At 37.5% G+C, this 20769-nt stretch overlaps 1 protein-coding gene across 1 annotated transcript; it reads left to right on the forward strand.

The window, feature by feature from the left end:
• The first annotated feature begins 265 nt into the window (after nt 1-265).
• LOC104891171 (probable ubiquitin-like-specific protease 2B) lies at nt 266-17991 on the forward strand. The gene is made up of 16 exons (XM_010676830.4): nt 266-566; nt 5839-6167; nt 6261-6354; nt 6464-6513; nt 6668-6859; nt 6949-7021; nt 8085-8193; nt 8881-8952; nt 9066-9197; nt 9776-9976; nt 10099-10154; nt 10226-10319; nt 10846-10936; nt 15402-15521; nt 16124-16492; nt 16937-17991. The coding sequence occupies exons 1-16, from the start codon at nt 428-430 to the stop codon at nt 17555-17557; spliced, it is 2742 nt and encodes a 913-aa protein (XP_010675132.1). The 5' UTR covers nt 266-427; the 3' UTR covers nt 17558-17991.
• Nucleotides 17992-20769: the final 2778 nt, after the last annotated feature.

Genomic DNA, 20769 nt, shown 5'->3' on the forward strand with positions numbered 1-20769 from the left:
CAGGTGGGTGGGGGGTTGGGGGGGAGGGAGAAAAAAGAAAGATCATTTTGTAATTTTATTTTGACATGTTTTACAGGTCACAAGTCAACTTGATCTACGGAAGAAATTTTGATGTAAAGTTTGTATTATTAAAAAAAATCAAAAGTTAACGAACAAAAATTTGTATTATATTGTAGTTAAAAAATCCTTAAAAAAAAGATCAACATGAACAATTGTATGTTTCTTAATTCTTCCCATAGTTATTTTAATCGTTCCGTAATATTCCCTCTTCCAGTCTCAGCTATAAATAAGCAAACGAAACGTTTCGCCCAAATGATCGGCTTTTCGCAAATCCAGACACAAAGCTAGTCAACTTCTTCCTCGTTTTCTCTCTCCTCTCGAACACCTCACTTGCTTCAATTAGGGTTTCCGAAATTCTCGATTAAATATGAAACCAAGAGATATGAGCGTTTATGATTTCACGGAAGATGACGAATTGACCGAAACTCTTCAGCAATGGTCTAGTCTTTCAAACCCTAAGATCGATAATGATGTTGCGCTGACAAAGTACCAATTCCTCCAACACAGTATGTTCCTTGCTCTATTTTGATTTTATTTCACAATTTGCTACTTTAATTTCAAGATTTTTGAGTTAATTAGTTGAGATTTTTATTTTTTTGTTCTTAATTTGGAAATTAGGTGCTAATCTTATGCTTTTCATAAGCTTGTTGGTTAGTTGGAGAATGAATGCTTATTTATTGGCATTGTGTAAAATGTTCATCTGTGCTTGTTTCATGCCTTTATGGTGACTATTAGTTCAAATTTAGTAATAATGCTCTCAAAATTATGAGATGTGAGGTATATGATTTGGAGATGTTAATGTCATGTGATTGATCACATGGAGCAGCTAGTATCATCCCTAAAATGTGTTTATTCCTTCAGTATCGTAATTCGCTTTGAGCATGTAAGACTATTTATTGTTTGAGTAGATGGAAGGTAAGCAAAGTTGTTATTTTTGAAGCAATGGAGAAGGCTGTAATGGTGACTTGCTCCTATGAGATATGTTTGTGCTTCTAAGTGTAATGTGGGATGTTCCATGAAAGGAAAATAGGTTGTTTGTGTGTTCATTATAAGATGCTATATCTTGTTTTCCTTGTCCGTAAACTGTCTGGAGAATGGAATATGTTCTGTGAGCTTTTAGATAGGATTGCTAGAATGTTGGGATTAAAATTGGTTAATATTTTTATCTTTGGAAGGATTATCTGACTTATCGCGAGTGATTAATGATTAGATTTGGCAATGAGAACTGAGCAGATAAATGAAGATGTCACTGTTGTATGCGTGGTGATTGTAAATTGTAATGGAACCGATCACTTGGTGTCGTTTATATGACAAAAAGTAACTGTCATGTATTACAACATGGTTTGTAGGGCTACCTTACTTTGTGCTTTAGTCGTGCATGGTGTTTTCTAAGCAACATAGAAGTCCATAAGTTTAGGCCTTCGTGGTGCCCAAGATACCAAAGATAAGGTTTAGGTTTGTTGTACTGCATGTATGGCCAATTGGCCATGTTATGTAAAGTATATGATAATGATGGAGCTGTGGAGGCAAAGTAGGATAACTCCTATCAAAGCATTGAAGCGAGGGGCCATATGTGTTTTGCACATTTATAGGAGGCATTTTGTCAATGTTCAAAGGGATTATGCTAAGGAATTGGAGACAAATAGATAAAGCTAAGGCCACTTACGAGCTAAACCTTATTGTTTTGGCAGATGCAATTAACGAAACAAATAACGATGAACAATCGACACAAGAATTATCGTGGTTCACTAACAATGTGTTAGCTACGTCCACAGGCACACAAAAACTGTTTTATTAGGTTTAGGAGAGAGTACAGATCTTACAGAATAATAATACGGTGGCGGAGGTTAATAATAAGGTTTATATAGTACCCTACTAATTAACCTAAACAGATAGGTCTAAACTCAAAACTAAAACATACTCGACATATTAAATAACATATACCGAAAAGTTTGAGGCCGTTGCCCCCCTAACCCCCACCAGGGCGTTTCACCACTGGACCTGACTCGCTGACCCCTGTGCAAGGTCAATCCTAGCGCCACGTAAAGGCATAGTTCAACACTTATCAAGAGTTTGTGCCGTAATAGAAAACTTTGTCACCATAAACATGTGTGGAGGCCTGGAGGGAACTGAATTTCCAACCTTTCTCTATTGAGATTGATATAAAGAGTCCTAACTATGACTCATCTTCTTCAAACAGTCCGAACTATTGATTAACTCACCTTAGTGTCATCTTTGGGGATGTCTTCTCAAAGTAGTTACACAGTTATAACCTATCTTTAACCTGATAAAATAAGGGAGGTGTTGATACTTGATTGCGAAACAAAAGAGTAAAAGGAGAGAAAATTGTAAACCTTCAGATAGAATATTTTATTTTCATGTAAAATAAGTTTTTGGAAGACACTCTTAGAGTTCAGACTTCAGACTATTCCAGGTTACTCGAGGTCCTTTTTTGCCTTCTTTGTTCCCCTCCATTTTATTTTTCAAGGCGTCATTTTGTTCACTAAAGTGGAATGGAATGGTATAGAAGTCCATAATATGGAGGTATGCATTCAAACTCCATACCAATAAATTGTTTGGTCCTATATTCTTTATCCACCCTCATCATTTGGTTTAATCTTGGAATGTATTATGGTTGTTTTTTCTTTTTCTAACATAAGAAATAAATTCAAGCTTGCTCCAGTAGGTGTGTACCAAATAAAAAAAAAATATAAGCACTCAAATGAAAAGCAAAAAATGGATATTGCAGTTTGTCATTTATCATTTAAGCTCGCAAGAAAAAAAGCATTTGCAAATATGGAATGATCAGACGAATAATACTAAGTAGCTCCCAAGAAAGAGATATTATATAGTTAACCTTCTTTTTTATTTTATTTTAAATAAAATACAACACCACATCAGATACAATGTAAAGGAGAAAATGCTTCGAAGCATAAAAGCTACTCGAACAATGAAAGCACCAAATTAGATTTTTTTTTTCTTCTAAAAAACTTATATTCCGCAAGCAGTATATCGTCATATTAGATTATTAGTCCGCCATTATCATATTTAAACAAATTAAAGGCTCATTTTTTAGATGTAAAATTTAGGGCCAGTTTTAAAAATAACTAAGTTTTGGAGTGAGAAGATCTCTTTCGTACAAGAAGATAGTCGTGTTTGAGAAGAAGATGGAGATGGCACTTGGCTAACTTTGTTTTTTTCTTCGTACTCTCTGGATTTCTAGTTAGAATTTGTATCTAGGGTGGAATGGAGCTAGTTACTTAGGCAAAATGAGGGTATGATAGTTGTTTCCTTATATATTGGTGCAAAAATTTGCTCTAAGTTCAGCAGACTACCAGACGTGGCCAAAAAGATTTACACCAACAAATACTCACATCATATCTCCTTATTCCAATTTTCAGGTGAAGAGAATATAACCTTTGTTTCTTAAATTACTAAGTATACGTAAAAGGTAGAAACTATTATATGTGAACAGACTCCTAGCTTCATATTATTGTTATATTAGGGCCTATAAGTTATCATTTTTTTTTTTCTCGTTTTCAGTTTTCTGAAAACTAAAAACAAAAATATAAAAACTAGAATAAGTGGTTTAACTTTTTGTTGTCAGTTTTGAAAATAAACATGATTAGAATGAGTATGACTACTTTTGATATCATTATGTGACCTATACCATATGAATTTAATACCAAAAACTAGAAACTCACTACGGCACCAAAGGAGCCCTTAGTTTTGAGGATCTATTTTTTATTTTATGACCACATACAAGTATTACCTAGGTCTATCTTCTTTCGGAGACTAATTCTACGCCTAACGTATTATCCCCTACTCGTTCTTGCCAAGCGTAGAACCTTGATCTTCCATGAGGAAGGTGAGGGGATTTGAGAAATCTACTTCAGTTTCGATGTTTTGAACATGTTTCACCACAAATCTTTCTTTAACAAATTATACTTTTCTTACATCCTCTAAAATCAACACCTTTCTTTTAAACACCATACAATGTTTGGATGAGAGTCAATAAATAAATACTATTGTACAAACCTCTTAGCAAATATTGATCATTTAAATTAGATGGCAGAGATTGCGTGTGATACACTTAAGCTTTGGTCTTTTGGACTGGATTAATTGAGACAATTTCAGTTCAATTAGTTTCCTCTCACACTTTCATTTCAGTTGAGATAAACTAAGTTAAGTTAAGTTCAAAAGTGTAGGGCTTTATAGTGGTAATTACGAAGCTCAAGAACTTAGGAAGCGTGGATTTTTTCTTTACTTGAAAATTTGTATGGCGTGTACAGATTATATATGAAAAGACTGTTAGATGAAAATTCTGGACACATTTTAAACCTGAAGGAGTCTGAAGAAAGGTTACACATTTTATCCAAGTGTCTTTGTCATTCATGCACCTCACATATTGTACCTTCAATGTTTTTAAACCTTTTGAGTCTGTCGTTTTAATTTCCATAAACGTTTCATGAAATGGTGGAATCTTATTTACCATATTGTAGCTAGCTTTTGTTTACAAGAGAGAGGAGCTGGAAGGCCAAGGTTCCCATGGATTGTTGAGCTTTGATTTTACAAACATGACCTTGGAAGGTTTTAGGAACTGTTAAACCTTTTATTCTTTTCATACATTTGGCATATTTTGAATGTGCTCTTTCCTGTTATGGGTAGTGCTGGTCTCCTCCCTCCGGTCAATTTTGAGTTTTTCTACAGAGTTATTTTGGTGGTTTGGGAGGAAGAAGACTCTGCTCTTACCTTTTGTCAATATTGTGTCACACATCTCTGTTTCCTGACACAAATGTTGATAACTTGATACTCAAGTGTGAACCTTGAATTACAGAAGAAAAACTTGAATATAAGCTATTTGCATCTGGATAATTCTTACAAGTTTAGCACTCCCCAGCACATATTCTCGTAACACAGTTGGAAGTGGTCCTTGCAATTTGCTGTTGTTCATCTGCAAATACATTTCAATTATAAGAAATTTTGGCAAATCTGTGGTGGCATAGATCACTCGTCTTACAACAGGTGGGTCCACGAAAATGTGGTCCTTAAGGATGTCTGTCTTTCAGATTCTTGGGAAGGCCCTCCTTATGTTAGTTGTATATCTTTTGTCTTCATTGTGCTGCTCGTACATGGCTGTGTGTGGGTCTGTGCATGCTTACATCTTGTTTCTTTTTTAAGGACCAGGTACAAGTGTCTTTTTTCTTGTGTTTTTTTTCAACTTTTAACTAATCCTTACTCACCAGAGAGGAAAATTAGTGTATATCTTTCAATTCTTTATGTGTGGCGGAGTTGTTAGAGAGTATCAACTGGTATTTGGAAGGGTAAAAGCAGTTTATTCAAGAATTTTTCTTTTAGTTACCCGTTTCTCCTTTCCTCTATTATGTTCTAGCCTCATCTGTAGTGCCCTTCCCTCTTCAGTTAATTTCTTGAAACATAAAAGAATAGAGCACATCGTTGTGTAGGGTAAAGCTTTATGCTAGGATTGCTTAGCCTTTATTATTGAACAAAGCAAGTGATGGTGGCTTATAGAGTTCAGAACACAGCAGGGAGCTTGTCTTGTGATTTACTTTTTACTCAATTATTTTTTATTTATTAAGCCTGTCTCCAATCTCAATTCTGATTACAAATGTTTGCAGTCCTGGTATTCTTTCTGATCAAGTTCTTGCGAGGTTGAATATTGTAGTGATTAATGAATTGTTCAGGCCTCTCTTAAGCTTATTTCCTTCTAGGACGAGTGCTGAATATTGCTGCCTTTTCTCTTTTTTTTGCCATTAGCTTCTTCTGGACCAATTACTCAGATAAAAGAGATTGATACTCTGAAACAAATTCACGTTGTCTCTATTGATGATGATGATCGTGGTCTCGTCAATGATGTTTCGGATAGGCCTCAAGAGTCACCTGATAAGGTTGCTTCCAAACAACCAGCAGAGTTTGGTGCTACATCAGACACAATTTTGCAGCAGGCCTGTCATCACAGTGGAGATAGTGTAAATTCCAAAAGTTCTTCCGACATGGAGATCAGAATGCCTTATTCCTTAAGAGTACCACCTGAAAACGGTCATATGACTCATATCAGTCCCACCGTCTCAGAATCTCCATGCAGTGTATGCTGCTGTCTTTTGTGTAACAAGTACTAAATTTATTTATTTTTGGCTTGAGCTTGAGCCATGAGTTTATATTTTGGGGGAATTTTGCAGAATGGTTCAGTTGATACTGGAGATTCAGATGATTGTGATAGTGTTCACGAGAGCTCTCCATCCACTCCTGGTTCTGAGCAGGAAGAGATTATTGGTATACTTTTTACCTTCCTTTGATGGCTCCCCCACCTTCTTTAAAGCTCTTTGGAACCAGTAGAGCTGGCAAACTTGTATTTCCAATTTATAAATTCTTCATATTGCAGTTTCAATGGATGGACTCACTCAGGAGCAGTTAGTTAGTGGTTTGGATATGGTATGTGCTTTTCTGTCTTCTAGTATCTGGCATGTCCCTTTGAGACAAGCCTTTATGGTAATCATTGCATTTTTTGGGATGCTGTTAATATGTGTTCTTGTAAAGAAATCTCAGTTGCACAATCTTTGTACTGATTCTCTTATGCACATTGCAGGAGGAAATGGATACCTCTTTTGTTGTCGATTATGTCATATACGATGATAAATATTTTCCAGCGTGCATGATATCGTTTTTCGAAACTTCCTTTAAAATTGAGATGCCGGCTTTGGAAGAGGAGCATGGAGCATCTACTGTTGAATGGAACATCGATGATATTCATGGTATTGAGTCGCAGTGGATTAGCAGGGTGAGTTGGTGAACCCTCTGACCCCTAAGTTTCAAGTGTCTACTCGTGGTTGCAAGGTGAATGACTTAATAGTTACATGGATCTTTCAGGTTTACACAGCAAAAGTGAAAGTCCGTCTTTTGACAAATAATGCAGTGCAAGAAAATGAATGCGGCACAAAAGGTTTGTGTGAAACTCATTTGGATCATCTACGGGGAAAGGAAAGAATTCAAGAAACCGAAATATAATACAAGGAATCAAAAAATAGAAAATTACTGTTTTGTTTGGTATTGATAGGAAATAAATCCCATGCTTATGTTATGTTTCTCATTTCTTCTTGCTTTAAATCCTTACTAATTACCATTACCAATAGTCCAATACTGTGTCCATTGATGATTGTACCTCTTATTGTAAGTTGTGACAGCCATCCACTGCCCCAGCTTTCCTCCCTGTAGCCTTTGTGCATCGTGATCTCCCTTTTTTGCTGCATAGCTTTTTAGGTCCAGCTAATTTATACTTGAACTTCACCACCAGTTCTATGGCCATTGGCCACAACTTGGTTTCGTCTTGTCACCAAAGCAAAAGTTTTAGCATCTCCAATCTGTTTTCATTTTTTTGGTGGTTATCATGGTCGTTTAGGTTGCACTTGGTCTTCCATGAGGAAGGTGAGAGCATCTCCAGATCTACTGTTTTCTTTGTTTAATTTTGGGCTTAGCCACCTGCTCTGTCCTAATGACTGGTTCTTTTTTTGAGAAAAGATTCAGTCAACAGTCCTCCTCTACTTGAATTGCCACCGCCTACCATCTGTAGCTGTGGTGAGTGCAGCCAGGAATGGGTGGTGCTAGTTTTCTTTTTCTTTTTTTTTTTTTTTGGGGGGGGGGGGGGAGGGTTTGGTGGGTGTAGGCGAAGGTGACATTCGGCTGTACCCGAAATGAAGTGACTTTTTGTGAATATGGAGGCTTGTGGTATCTGAATTGAACTTGTGTTATGTATCGAAATTAATATGGTTGTACTTGTTGATGGTAATAAACAGAATTGAACTGAGACCTTCTATTTATAAGGAAAAAAGAACGTGTCTCAGCCTCCTTTTGCTGTTAAGTGTCATCCTGTAAAGGATGTGATTATATTTATCTTGGCTAGTGTAGAGCTTCCCTATTTTTTGATATAGCTTAACTTCATATCTGCATTTCTTAGGTTTACCATTGCTTTGTGTTTTAGTTCACTGATTCTTTTGTGCCATGTGCAGGCATTGAAGTGTTGGAGTTTTTGGTTCATGATCCTGATTGGCTAGCGAGGCAAGAGTGGATCATTGCACTAAATGTGAAGTATCAGGCTGTCTGGAGTATCGGGCTGGAGTGAGTTTCTGATTTCCAATGTGGAAGTATTTGTCTGAAATAAATTTACATGATCTTTTCCTACTTTATGGGAGTTGGATAGATTACCGGAAGGACTTCCAGATATCTGTTATTTATTCTTTTATGATTCTGTAATCTGTATCAGAAATGCTGGTAGATATCTGCAATTCTGGTTTCTAGACATATGATCATGTCAGTTTTGTTAACATTGTGAAAGAAAGCATCAAATATTTGAGAGTTCAAGTGGACTAGAACAGATCATGAGCTGGACTGTATTCCAGATAAGTGTGCCCCAATTCATCTGGCCAAGATTCAGGCCAAAAGCTGAGGCCCATGTTCTTGGGAAATTTGTCTTTCCCGTCCTTCATGGCGTTTGACCAGTTTAGACTTAAATCCCTGGCCCAAATCAGGCAGGGGGTGGGTTGAGCTGAGCCCATCAGATAGCTGCTTCAATATGACAGTTTAGGTAATAGATTCAGGGGTAAAATTATTTTCTCACTTCTATTCTAGAGAAGTTGGAATATTTATTTGTTTCCGCAGCACATATGAGGACTGAGAAAGTCGTGTTGGCTTACACCTTAGTCATGGGGTTAGTTCTTAGCATGTCTGCCAATTTATTACAAGTTTAGTATTTGTGGCTTTTGGCTATCTAATGTACTTTGACGCTTAAATTTTCTTCTCTTGCAGTGGTAAACTTTGTGAAGAAGGTCCACTTCCTTCAGAGAATTGTGAGTCTTCTTTAGATCCTTACCTTCCCAAGTAAGTGGAGACACATAAACTGAGTAGCAAATTATATTACCAGCTTTTTTGTCCATATTTGGAGACTTTGATGATAGCTTTAATAAATAAATGTGAATGTAAATTTTTCACAGTTTTGAGGAACCTTTTGATGAAGTTGTCTACCCCAAAGGTGATGCAGATGCTGTGTCAATTAGTAAAAGGGATGTGGATTTATTGGAGCCTGATATTTTTCTTAACGATACAATTATTGACTTCTATATGAAGTAAGTATGCTGCTTTGATTTTTCTAAAAATTATTTTATTTTGTTAAATGTTGGAGCACATTCTTTCAGAGAGCCCACCTTTGACTTTTTTTTCATGCTGATATAATACTCAGCTTGACAGTAAAAGCTAGTATCTCGTTGCATATTTCTGTTGCTTATTCTTTTAGTCTGGGATGAAAGAGTTATGTGCTGACTGCAATGTCATTTAGGAAATTTTCCTTGCCACTGACAATTCAAGGATTGTCTTCTTCTGAGAGAATCAACATTCTAATCTCGTCCTGAGTTTTACAGTTAGAATGCTGCATATTATTTGAGTCAATTTCTTGTACCTTCTAGTTTCTTGGTCTATTGTTGCACTATGGGCTATAGTTTTCATGTCAAATTTTCCTTACTACTACCTTAGAAGAACTGGTGTGTTTTTTTTGTCAAGGCTTTATCTGCTCGGTTAAGCTTTAATTCTCTTATCATAGCAGGTTTTCTAGTTGTTTCTGATGTTGTTTTTAAGCGCCTTCATTATTTTATAGTACAATTGGACTTTGATATTGATTTATGTAATTGGATTTTCCCCCCCTAAACAGATATTTGCAGAATGGAATTACTTCTTCGGAAAGGGGTAGATTTCATTTCTTTAATAGCTTCTTTTTCCGTAAGCTTGCTGATCCAGACAAGAATACTTCTGGTATATTTGACGGCAAGGCTGCTTTTCAACGTGTTCGTAAATGGACGAGGAAATTGAACTTATTTGAGAAGGATTACATATTTATTCCAGTTAATTACAAGTAAGAAATCAATTATGTACATTTGATCTCATTCAATTTTTATGATATGTTGTGTGCTTACTTATCTCCCTTTCTTTTTTCTTTTCTTTTTTTCTTTTGGGGGTGGTGGTGCTATGATCCAGTCTTCACTGGAGTTTGATTGTCATATGCCATCCCGGTGAAGTTGCTAACTTTGAAGGTAGGGTCCTTTTTGAGCCGATTATTGTACTAAGATGAATGAAAATATGAATAATCTTGTGTTGTTTTCAGATGAAAATGTGGATGAATATGTGAAGGTTCCTTGTGTGGTGCACATGGACTCTATCAAAGGAAGTCATGCAGGGTTAAAGGATCTTGTTCAGAGGTATCCCCTTCTAATAAAATCTGTAATGTTTATAGAGTTTGCACGATGGTGGTATAGCTCTAGGTGGTGCTTGCTCTTACTTTATACTTCCTCCATCTTTTAGTACCCACAATGTTGAAATATGCACCAGGACCAAGGACTCAAGGAGAGGTGAGAGATAGGGAGAGATTAAAAAGAACCCCCATGTGCTAGGAGAGAGAAAGAGAGAATATATTGCCGAAAATGTCAACATTGCAAGTAATAGAGAATTTCCTAAAATGGGAAATGTTGCAAGTATTAAAAACGGAGGAAGTATATAACAAATATTATCGTGGACTCTTTTAAGTTTGTATTTCATCGACATACGTAAAGCTTTGCATTCAAAACTCTAACCAATCCTAGTAGTCAAAAGCATTTATGGTATAATCTTGTGGTCTGGTATGGAGATCCTGTTAAGTGCTTTGTTGTATGATGATGGTTTGCTGCATGAATATGCATGGTATTTCTATAGTTGGGTTGACAAACATTGATGTCTGTTAAATTTCAGTTATCTTTTGGAGGAGTGGAAAGAGAAGCAGAAGGAGACATCTGAGAATGTTGCTTCAAAATTTATGAACCTGCGGTTTCTTTCACTTGAGGTATATTTCTGGTGTGCCCTCTTCTTTCCTTTTGAATCAATGCTGATGGGATCCTTGATTTCTTGTACTTGTATTAGTGTATGCAGTTGACAATTAGTATATAATAATGTACTTCCCTAAAACAATTGGTTAGCTACATAACTTGTCAAATTTATTGGTATTAACAATAATCTGCTGAAGTTGGATGTCATCGTAATCAGACTGTCGAGGTCTGCGCCTCACCCCCTCCTTAATTTTTGTATATTTATTACTTCCTTTCCTTGTACCATAAGCTTGTAAGTTTTACTTATACTTTTTGTATATTTTCTACTTGTGTATTGTCGATTTAACAGAAGACCATGATGCTGCTTGTCGTTTAGTTAGTGTAGAAAGCTATTGAGCAGTATAGTTAGGCTAAGTCCCATTTACATAGAACGTGCGATGATGCATTAATCAGTTCTAATGATCTTACATATCTGCTCTACACCCCTGGACTTTGCATCCAACTGTAGTTGAGTTCAGACATGAAGGTCTATTTGTAGCTTCATATGTTTGTATGGGCATCTATCAATGTAAGCAATTGCTGCTAGTTTATTCTGGGATGATTGAGAGTGGTAGCAGTGTTTTCATCATGGTTCATTTATTAGAGTTGTATTGCAATATATTTTATCTTTTGTTTGATTATTTATGGATGAACATCTACAATTCATGAAAAATTGCTTTGGTGCTTTTGAGTCTTGTCTTCACTTTTTTCTTTATTTTATCATTATCATGACATGGTTAGGAGCTAGGAGTAAGATAACTAGACAACCAGACATCATTAGATCTCGTTGATGATTGAGTCTATGTTGGATTGCCATATCACATCTCTGAAGTACGAAAATAATTCTAAATGAAACTAGGGACTTGAATTTCATGTCTTGACAGAAGCTATCTGTTCAAGTCTAGTGCGTCAATTGTCTGTGTACTGTGTGGTAGTGAGACATTTTTGTAGCTGGGCTGACATGTATATCTCGTAACATATTGTAGATTAGTAATTGATGAACTTGGTTCATTTCCCTTGCAAGATTTATGAGGTGACGGAGTTCATGGGTAATTCTTATTAGACTCCTTTTAAATGACGTTTTTTTCGTTATTCTGCTCCATGACAATTGATTGTCCTGTTAGAATATGATGGCTACATCTTTGGTCAGATTTTGCTGTGTTGCTTTTTGAATTTTATGTAGCAGATCCTAGCATTGTTATTTTGCTGCCTAGTGCCTAATTTGACTGTGATGCCTGAATTTAGCAATTAATACTCCAAGAGATTGAATATGCTGGTTAGTGTATGGTTTGTTCAAATTCCCATTTCTTCTTGTTCACAAACAGACTCCGGGATTCCCATAACCATTTCCAAATGTTGCACATGTTTGTCCTTACTACGACTATAGATAAGGATATCATCAAAGAAAACCAACACAAAACGCCGTAAATAAGGACGGAATACCTCGTTCATCTGGAACGTTGCCAGAGCATTTGTGAGCCCAAACGACATGACAAGGAATTCATAGTGTCCCTCATGAGTGCGAAAAGCCATCTTGTGTGTATCTTCTGGCCTCACCAAGATTTGGTGGTACCCTGCCCTCAAGTCAAGCTTCGAAAAAATTGTCTCCCCGTGTAAGTCATCCAACAACTCATCAATGACCGGAATAGGATACTTATCCGGCACCGTTTCCTTATTCAAGGCACGATAATCCACACAAAAACGCCACAATCCATCCTTCTTTTTCACCGAAATTACCAGACTCGAGAATGAGCTAGTAGAGGGTTGTATGATACCGACAGCTAGCATTTCTTTGATTAATCTCTCAATTTCGTCTTTCTGAAATTGAGGGTATCGGCAAGGTCGAACCCGCACTGGATTGCTACCATCCTTGAACACTATGGCGTGTTCATGGCCCCTCTTAGGACGCAGCCCCAATGGTGCTTCGAAAACCGCTGCAAATTGAGTCATCACCCCTTGTAGAAACCCCGAAACCTCCTGCTCAACCTCGCTGGTCTCCCCACTAGCCTTCTCTTCAACCTCCACTTGGTTGAACTCTAACCACAATCCTCCACCCTCCTTGCTCAAAGTCCTCAACATAGCCTTGAGGGATACTTTGGAACGACCTAATGAAGGATTCCCTTCAATGTGTATTGAGTGCCACCCACCGTAAAGCTCATTTCCTATGTCTTCCAATTGCTCACTATGGTTCCGAAGTTCCAACGTTTCCAACCATTAAACACCCAAAATCACATCTGAATTTTCCAACCCGAGGGGAAGAAAGTCCTCTTCCACCACCAATCTTCCATCCAATTGCAACTCAATCCCCTAACATACCCCCGCACCACGGACTGCCTGCCCATCCCCCAAAGAAATTCCAAATTCAGCCGATTCCAGCACACGGATAGAAAGCTTCTCAATAGTTGTAAGAGAGAAAATTGAGCGTGGCACCGGGGTCAACCATGATCACGACTTCTTACCCATCAATGCGCCCAATTAATTTCATGGTCTTAAAGCCTAATGACCAAATTCAACGATACCTTAGGTGGAATTCCTTGGTGGATGAGAATGGCGCTTCGCTTCCAACTCCTTCCAAATCGTCATCATCTAAATCCTCCATGAATAACACATTCAACTCTTTCCTTTGGCACCTATGGCCCAATCCCATTTTTTATCACACTTAAAACACAAACCCTTCGCCCTTTTTTTCCTGCAACTCCTTCTTAGTCAATCGTCTCATCTCACCAAACCCACAGTTAGAGGGAGAAAGTGGACTTCACATTGTTAACCGAAGGTTGTGAGGCATTGGACTTTGTGGCCCAACTTTTGGCATTAACAATAGACCCCCCTTGTGATCGATAATAAGGAGACTTTGATATTGGGCCTTTATTATAAATAGAAAACGAACCTAAACAAACGGTTCCTTTCCTCTAGTTTCAGCGCCAACTCCATTGCCTGATCCAATCATATGGGTTAAGAACCCGAATCTCAGTTTGTAAGTCAGCATTAAGCCCATGAATAAACTTGACGATTAGTATTTCCTCTGATACTCCATCCCATCTCCGTGAATTTCCTCCGATACTCCCAAACTGTGGTGGGTTTGAGTGGTGGCAATGCAGCAAACCTCCCCTGGTTCCCTAAGCCGAGTTCTCCTCCACTCAGAATATCATGATCACCGACTCCATGGAGGTCCCCCTTCCTGATCGGATCGGTTCGAAGGTTCTCGAGAGCCGTCCTCACCTCATATTGGAATTTTGTCTGACCCGCCCGAGCCACCATTAGCATCCCTTTAAAAGATTCTCCCAAAGTTCGGGTGATCCGCCCCTCCAACCTAAAGTTGGCCACCTCCAGATCCTCCTTGCTCTTGCGCATCACCTCCTTCATTCTTTGAGAAATTTGTTCTGCAATGGTTAGTTTAGCAACTTCCATAGCCTCTCCCAAAGAGGAAGAAATTTACTCAGCTATGGAGTTTTGCGGCGTTGCCATCTGCGTTTCTAAGAGATCCAACCTCTGGGTTGAAGTTGGTGGTGCCATTTCCACTTCCCGGCACAACCGCTCTGATACCAACTGAGATGAACTCTGTTCACCACCACCTGCGTCGCAATCAACACACCAACCACATTACACTAGAACAGCCAACAAGCAACAATGAAAAAAGTGGAAAACAGAATATAAGAGAAGAAAGATGAGAGGAAGGCGATGATGGAAATTGATAAACAAGTCGCAACAAGTTGGTGAGCTTTTGAGAGGCTCCCACTCTCCCCATTCCAATTTCCATACAATCATTCACTAACTGACATTCTACCTCCACTCCCGTTTTATTCTAAACTTTCTTTCTGTACACATACTCAGCATTAGTCAGCAATAACAAACTCACCTCAGCCATGTGATATTCCTTTTGCCTCCTAGCTCACAGATTTACGGATATGCCCTTCTAGTGCTCCTCCTCTTGTGAGTCGGTAAATTAGGACTCCTTAATTGGTGCATCATATAAGTAGTTTGACATGTACTCTTCATTACCATTATCTGTTATATGGAACATATCAGACCGAGTGACCAATAATTGTTCATATTCATATAGGATGGCTATATATATATATATATATATATATATATATATTATATATATATATATAATATATATATATATATATATATAATATATATATATATATATATATATATATATATATATATATATATATAATCTGATGACTTAATGTTAACCTCGTTGCTACATAATTGCCACTAAACATTTACGTGTATGCATACATCCATTGACCATACATATGTATACATGCCATTCATGGAGGTAGTATATGTCTAATCAGGACATGTATGTATCTTGTTTATATGGGTGATTCATAGGATCTCCTGTCTACTCTTTCCCCGTTCTTATTACATGGATGAATTTGTTTGTCCGTCTGTACTTGCTTTGACTTAAATGTTTCCTCTCTATGGCAGCTTCCGCAGCAGGAGAATTGCTCCGATTGTGGTCTCTTCCTGCTTCATTATGCAGAACTCTTTATAGCTGAAGCACCTAAAAACTTCAGTCCTTTCCGGATCAATAAGTTCGAGAAATTTGTGAGTTCTCTTTTTTTTCCATCGTTTTTTCACCATTCTGTTTCTAAATATAATAGGCATGCTTTGTGATATTTGAGTAACTTGTACTTGCTAGGTTATGGCTATACGGGGATTAATATAGTGTTTTTTGCTCCTGAATGAGATAGTTGTGACCATCTTTTTTCTCATTGACCTGAATTTCATGCTTTTAATGTGCTACTAACATCGCTCTATGCTAGGCAGTAGGAGCATTGACATGACGTGCATGTTTCTGGTAAAAACTGATGCCTAACTATTTGATCACTTGCTATATATTTGGTGCTTGTTTAGAATAAGGTAGATGATTATGTAGTTTGTCTTTTAGTGGTGCCTGTTTCTCTTGATTGCCTGAAAAACACTTCCACCTTTTCATATCATATATTGATATGTCTTTTGAAGTTGTGAATACTATGTTGTTTATTGCATTGATATTACAAATTGGCAATTAATTTTCTCTGGTTTCAATAAAAGTGAAATAATTAGTAATACCATTTGCATTTTATCTCAAGTGACAGATAATATGGGATAAAGTGAGTTTTTTTTTGGGGGGGAAATTTTATGGATGGTGTGCTAAATCTTTGCAGCTAAAGCCGGATTGGTTTCCCCCTGCTGAAGCCTCACTCAAGCGCGTTTATATACAAAGATTGATCTATGAACTCCTTGGACGTCCCCTGAAGAATGCTTCACCTTGCAATCACGAATTTCAACCCTCAGCATTACCAGAAAATAATGAGAATGACAATGGCATAGAGATTGTTTCAGAGAGGAGCCCAGAGAAATGTTGGAATTCTTTGCACTCTCAATCTGTCGGTCTGTTGGATATGCCGCTATATAGAACTTCGGAGTGCACTAATGTCTCAGGCTTGGGTATGACAGAGCTTCTTGAGCAGTGTCAACAATATAACCGGGTAGCATCATTTGGAGACTCAGGATGTTCTATGCCACTAATCAGGGTGAGTTGTTCCTGGGGAGCTTGTAACTAGGTCTAATAATGTTAATAAATTTATTTTAGAAGATAGAGATGCAATATATTTTAAATCTTGACTAGCTGATTACCTCTTCATCGATGTCACTTTCTCCAACATAAAAGTTGATTGGACTTCACTTAGGCTCATCTCTGTACTCTATACTTTATATACACAATTCAGCTGGCTCCAATAGGGGCCTATACTCTATCGACCTGAAATGTTTTTGACGGTTTTATATCTTGCAATATCTATTTAAATGCGTAGACCAAGCTTTTACTTCACTTCTTTCTTTCTTTTCTTATTTATTTTTCTGGACCATATTCTGTATACCATCATTTCTTGTTTATCACTCTTATTAGGAGTAGATCTTGATTCTTTATGCTTTAATATATCTTTCACCTTGATCTGATTTTGTATATTCTTCCACAGGAGGAAATAGGGGCTGTTGACCATCTTGCCCCCTCCACCTTGGGCCAAACTGAACTTCAGCCAAAAGATGGTGTGGAAGCTGAAGCTTGTCACATTGCTTATACACCCTCAGATTTGAACCAGGGGTTCCAATGGAACTTGGAATTGCCTGATCAAGGGGGTTCAGAAGATAAGTCATCCCCTTCCTCAAATTATTCTTCTGACGACTCGCAAATATTTATGATCACTGAGTGTGAGCCGAAAGTCCAAAGGGCTGTTTCTGGTGAAAACAAATATTTGGATCAACCGAAAGAAAATGTAGATAGCTTGACAGAAAGCTATGCTTCTGCTTCTAGTGATATGATGGAGACCCCAGCTGAGGACTCTCAGGAGTTGGCTAAAATGTATGGGAGCAATGAATTGGAGGATTTTGATAATCCTAAAAGAGAAGAGGCCGAGGAACCATCTCTTCAAGAATTCGAAAAAATTGAAGATGGAGCTGCTGAAGGCATTAATGCGGTGGTTGAGGATTCTTATTCGGACTCAGATGAAGAGCAAGCTACAAAAAGAATACGGCTTTCACCAGCGGATGATGGGGAAAGAGAACTTGTAAAAAACTTGTCCGAGGAACTAGAGGTTTAAGAGACCCCATCATATGCGAATGTAAATGTGCATTGTTAATCTTTTCTAGGATCGTTTGGTTTGCCATGGGGTGTGAATATCATCAGTGCTGTATCATGGCGATGCTAACAGTTAGACAGTCTGAGTATATGTCTGGTTCCTTTTTTTGGATCCAGTAAACCTTCTGACTGGATAACACGTTCTATGTATCAAGAATCAGGCATATTACTATATCAGTATTTACCTCGTTTAAAACTAGGAGTTTTTTTTTTTTTTTTTGTTTATGACTAATAAAATTAGGAGTTAAATGTGTAAGGTTTTGTATTGTCAAAGTTGGCTAATCTTTTTTTATAGGACAAAGTTGGCTAATCTCGAGGCTTGGTCATAAATACCTGAAAGTATGTACATACGGAATATATGACACTATTAGATTAATTTTCGTACTTAAAAAGTTATCATTTTGTTGTTTGTATAGTTAATTAGTTAGTACTGTAAAATCATAGTTAAAGCTAAGATAGTGATTACCCGAGTAAAAAGATATAGTTGTAGAAAATAATGGTTGAAGTAAAGATGATGATTACCAAAGTCAAATATATAGTTGTACAAAATAATGGCTAAATTTAGGACTTATTTTAGGCCGTCTCTTGATTTGTATGTGTTATACTTGCTTAGGGATCATGCTAATCAATGATGTACCAGATGTTTGTGAAGAGACCAAACTTATTTTAGGCACTTTTGGTATTTTTAATATGAGTACACTACCCTGTCAAAAAAAATATGAGTGCCACTACGTTATTTAGATGACAAGCAAAGAGCGTTTTGCTTACTAATGATTAAGGCATAGGTCCCTTTACAGTAAAATGAAGATACAGGCATACAGCAAAGGATACCTTTAATTTTGTGTGAAAGCATGCAATATGCTGAAGTCAGCACTTTTTTCTTTTATTCTTTGACATCAGAAAGTCAGTATCTCTTTCTCCATATGTAGCCTTAACTTCTAAGTATTACCAAGATACTTGCCATGTGATAAACAAGCTATAACTCAAGGGAGGAGAACCAAAAGTATTAGTTATATTTCTCATTATGGTCATCTAGTCCATGTTCTTGCTACCTTCTCATTCACAATAACTTGGTGTCAATTTCACTCCTAAATAGCTCTTTCTTTCAGTTAGTTATACATAAAGCAAACATGATTCTCTAATTATGTTTTTGATATCAAAAAAATTTGCATTAATTAAAGAACGGGAGTATAACATAATGATAATACTACCAAACAAAATTAACTAAAACTAACATGATCTCCATTTGGTCGTACATTCTTTATGAATAAAAAACAAACTATTGCTTGTGCAGTCCAAATGAAACTTGTCTTGAGCGATGGTGCGTGCGGTTGGGTTATATGCCCTGACGAAAAAGACCTGATATGAGAGATAACATGTTGAGATACGAAACCATCGCGATCTTCAAAGTTAGAATGTTGTGGTACATCTAGCAGACATCAATGTCCACTAGACGCTTAATATCAAGCTCCTTGGAGAGAAAAATCCTCCTACGAGTCTACTTATTCAACTAACAATGAAGTCACGTCCTTTGGTGACTTATGACCCTGCTTCGAGGGTATCCAAAGTTTAGTCTCACTCGACTAAAACTCAAAATGCGTGGAGGACGAAGCTTGCCTCGAATCAAATTGGAGGGACTCCCACAATATGCATTTTCTTATAACGCCTGAAGCCATCATGAGAACTTAGGGCAAATGAGATTAATGGAATTCGCCCAACTTACGGATCCGAAAATCCAACCTTGCAATCCCTAAACTAGAAGATCGACACACAACAAATCTAAATTGAGAACATCCTCTCATCTTATCCAACACTCGAGTTTCGAAAGCGACATAAATCAAATTGTGGTTGACTCTAGGATCATTGACTCATCAACTAGGTTTCCTATATCTTCCTTTGTCATAGGAAACCAGAAATCCTGTAGTGGCCACTGATCACCACTAACTAACACCCAAGCACAATCACACACAACAAGGGAACGGTATTTGGATCTGGAAGAAATTGAACTAAGGCTAAAACATAAAAACAAATAGTAAACGAACTAAAAAGCCGATCACTAGAGTCATAAGACCACACCTTCAACACAACAACCGAAGGCAAGAAAACCAACGCTAAAACTTACTCTACCCACGAGACAAACCTGGTTCAGCTTCCTTCACTCGCGACCAGCCCGTGGATTCCAACAGGACTAGCACATAGACAATGACACAAACAGGGGAAGGGGAAATGGAAACTCGAACAAAACAAGGGATGAGATGAGGAAACACTAACGTAAAACATGGGAGGGGGAAGGGGAGACACAAGGGAGGGACACTAGTGACACGACAAAACTGGATAACGGGGTAAAGAGGGGGAGGGGAGACCAACGAACACTAGGTGGAGGGGGAAGGGAGATGCACCACACAGGGGACGAGGTTCGCACAAAAAAAACAAAACGCTAGGGGGAAACGGGGCACGAGATTGGGGGACTGCAAAAGACCAGAGGAAGGGGAGACGCACGAACCGACGCTAAAGGAGGGGGGAGATATGCATGTTCAAGAGAAAGGGATAGGGAGACGCACGATTAACTCTACGGGGGAACGACCGATCCTACGTAACTAACTAAAGGACAAGGGGGCATGTTCGTCGGCGATTGGTAGAGTAGTGTGCTCGAGTGACCACCAGCGAGACTGCGCCATGACGTTGGTACCTTAGTTATCTTTAGGGTTTGAGTTGGGTGAAAAGTAGAGAGAAGCGAGAATCAAGATCGAGTTTTTAGAAGTATTTTTCTATCTTTATATACATTGATATAGTGATACTCCTGTTTTATTTCATGCCTTCTTTCAAATGCCCTTGCTTTATTTTTTTCCCTTTTTTTGCAAATTCTACCAAGGTTTTTACTTTTAAAGTTTTGGTACCTATCTGTTATGCAATTTTGGTGTGTTGGGAGTTATAATTTATAAAAGGTAATGATGTAAATGGATGTTAAACCACGTCTTATATACTTAAGGCCAAGACGTGGTTTTTATTTCTAAAATTTATAAAGAATTATAAATATGAAAAAAAGTGCTTTGTTACAACACTTCAATAAAAAAATCACTAAAAAATGAATTTGAAATAGAAATGATTAGTACATAAAAATTTAATTATTACACAGAGAAATCAAATGATAGTACATGGTATTGATTTTGATAA

The sequence above is a fragment of the Beta vulgaris genome, chromosome 1, assembly GCF_026745355.1.
Source record: "Beta vulgaris subsp. vulgaris cultivar EL10 chromosome 1, EL10.2, whole genome shotgun sequence".
NCBI lineage: Eukaryota > Viridiplantae > Streptophyta > Magnoliopsida > Caryophyllales > Amaranthaceae > Beta > Beta vulgaris.